This window comes from Miscanthus floridulus, chromosome 1 (genome assembly GCF_019320115.1).
Source record: "Miscanthus floridulus cultivar M001 chromosome 1, ASM1932011v1, whole genome shotgun sequence".
Lineage (NCBI taxonomy): Eukaryota > Viridiplantae > Streptophyta > Magnoliopsida > Poales > Poaceae > Miscanthus > Miscanthus floridulus.
The window spans coordinates 177,631,887-177,633,408 of NC_089580.1; the positions used below are offsets into that span (position 1 = coordinate 177,631,887).

The 1,522-nt window shown below is 48.5% G+C and overlaps 1 protein-coding gene across 1 annotated transcript; it reads left to right on the forward strand.

Moving 5' to 3' along the window:
- Positions 1-594: 594 nt before the first annotated feature.
- Positions 595-1,176, forward strand: LOC136467555 (uncharacterized). Its single transcript, XM_066466311.1, has one exon. The coding sequence runs from the start codon at positions 595-597 to the stop codon at positions 1,174-1,176; it is 582 nt and encodes a 193-aa protein (XP_066322408.1).
- Positions 1,177-1,522: the final 346 nt, after the last annotated feature.

Here is a 1,522-nt window from a genome sequence, read left to right on the forward strand (position 1 = left end):
CCCCAACCAGCTACCACATCATCTTCCCCTTGCAGCGCCGCAGCTTCCGCGCCCTTCCTCCATGGCCTGCCGCCGCCAGAGCAGCCCGGCTTCAGCCCTGGCCGTGCTGAGCCTCGCCACGGGTGCGCGCTAGCCTCCTGGTGCTCCCCCACAGCTCCACCGCCGCCGGCAAGCTCCCCAACGGCCGGATCCACGAGCTACAGCACCTCCTCTGCTTCCGAACTGCAGTATTGGGGAGATGTTGCTACTGTTGTACTTGTTCATTCATTCTAGTACACTGCAGCATTCTTGGTTTGTTATGCTATAATTTTTTAATGAAAATGCAATGCAATGCCGTCATCCTAATATCGTATATGCTAATGTACTAGTATTTAGATTCTAGAGCTTGTTAGTATCTAGCAATATGTATCCTGAATTCCTGAACACATATGAAAGGGAGTATTCCAATTTTAGTTGATTTCGTCCCTTTTTAAGCTGTTATAGTCATATGGATTTATTTATCTAGCTGTAGGGGTGTGGATAATCGCCCACCTGGTGGTTTCCTCAGCATGGCTAACAACACTAAACTTGCTTGCAGTGTAGGTGGTTGCATGGATGAACAATTCAAATGATCCAATCAATGGCAACGGCAAGAAGACTGATCGGTATTGGGGAGATGTTGCTAATGAGTATAATAGTACCACCCCTAAAAGTAGAAGAAGAACAGCAAAGCAATTGAAGGATCACTTTCAGAAAATTAAGAAAAAAGTCACTTGGTTCTGCAACTCATGGAAAGAGGCTACATCAATTTGGCCTAGTAGTCATTCTCATGACCAGATAATGGAGAAGGCCGAAGCTATCTATGAGGAAGACAAAGATGGTCCATTTACGTTCAAGCATTGTTGGAAAATTCTACGTGATGAACCAAAGTGGCAAGTGCAACTAGAGGAAGGTGAGCAGTCAAATAAAAGGAATTTGGATACTGAGGGGAGTGTAGGAGAGCTCATGCCTTATTTGGCACAATCTGAAGGTTGTCCGATAGGCAACAAAAAGGCAAAGAAAGAGGCCAAGAAATGCCCTTCTCAGATGGATGATGTCCTACAGCAGCTTACAAAACTTCAGGGCACAAATGAAAGTCGAGAAAAGATGTTGGAAACCCAGAAACACGTTTCAAGTGAGAAGCTTGAATCATCTTGACTTAACCATCTTGCAGCCAAAGAAAATGCTAAGTCGGCTATGCTGGAGACGTACAGAGCACTCAGTATGTGTCGGATACCGTGAGAAGGGGTACCCTAAGCAAAAACCAAAAAACGACTGCTTAGACCTCGTAAAGACCGAAACCAGCTAACAACCGCTGGCCTCGGCCAATTCTCCGTATCGCTCAAGGCCCCCTCACCGCTGGCCTCGGGCGATCCCCCACCGAAGGCTTCGGCTGACCCCCTCTCGTCGCAGGCCTCGGCCGGGTCGCCGACCCTCCGCCTCACGCGAGGCAGGCTCGGCAACACTCCGCTGCCTCTTCCTTCACCTGTCCCTCTGACAAAAC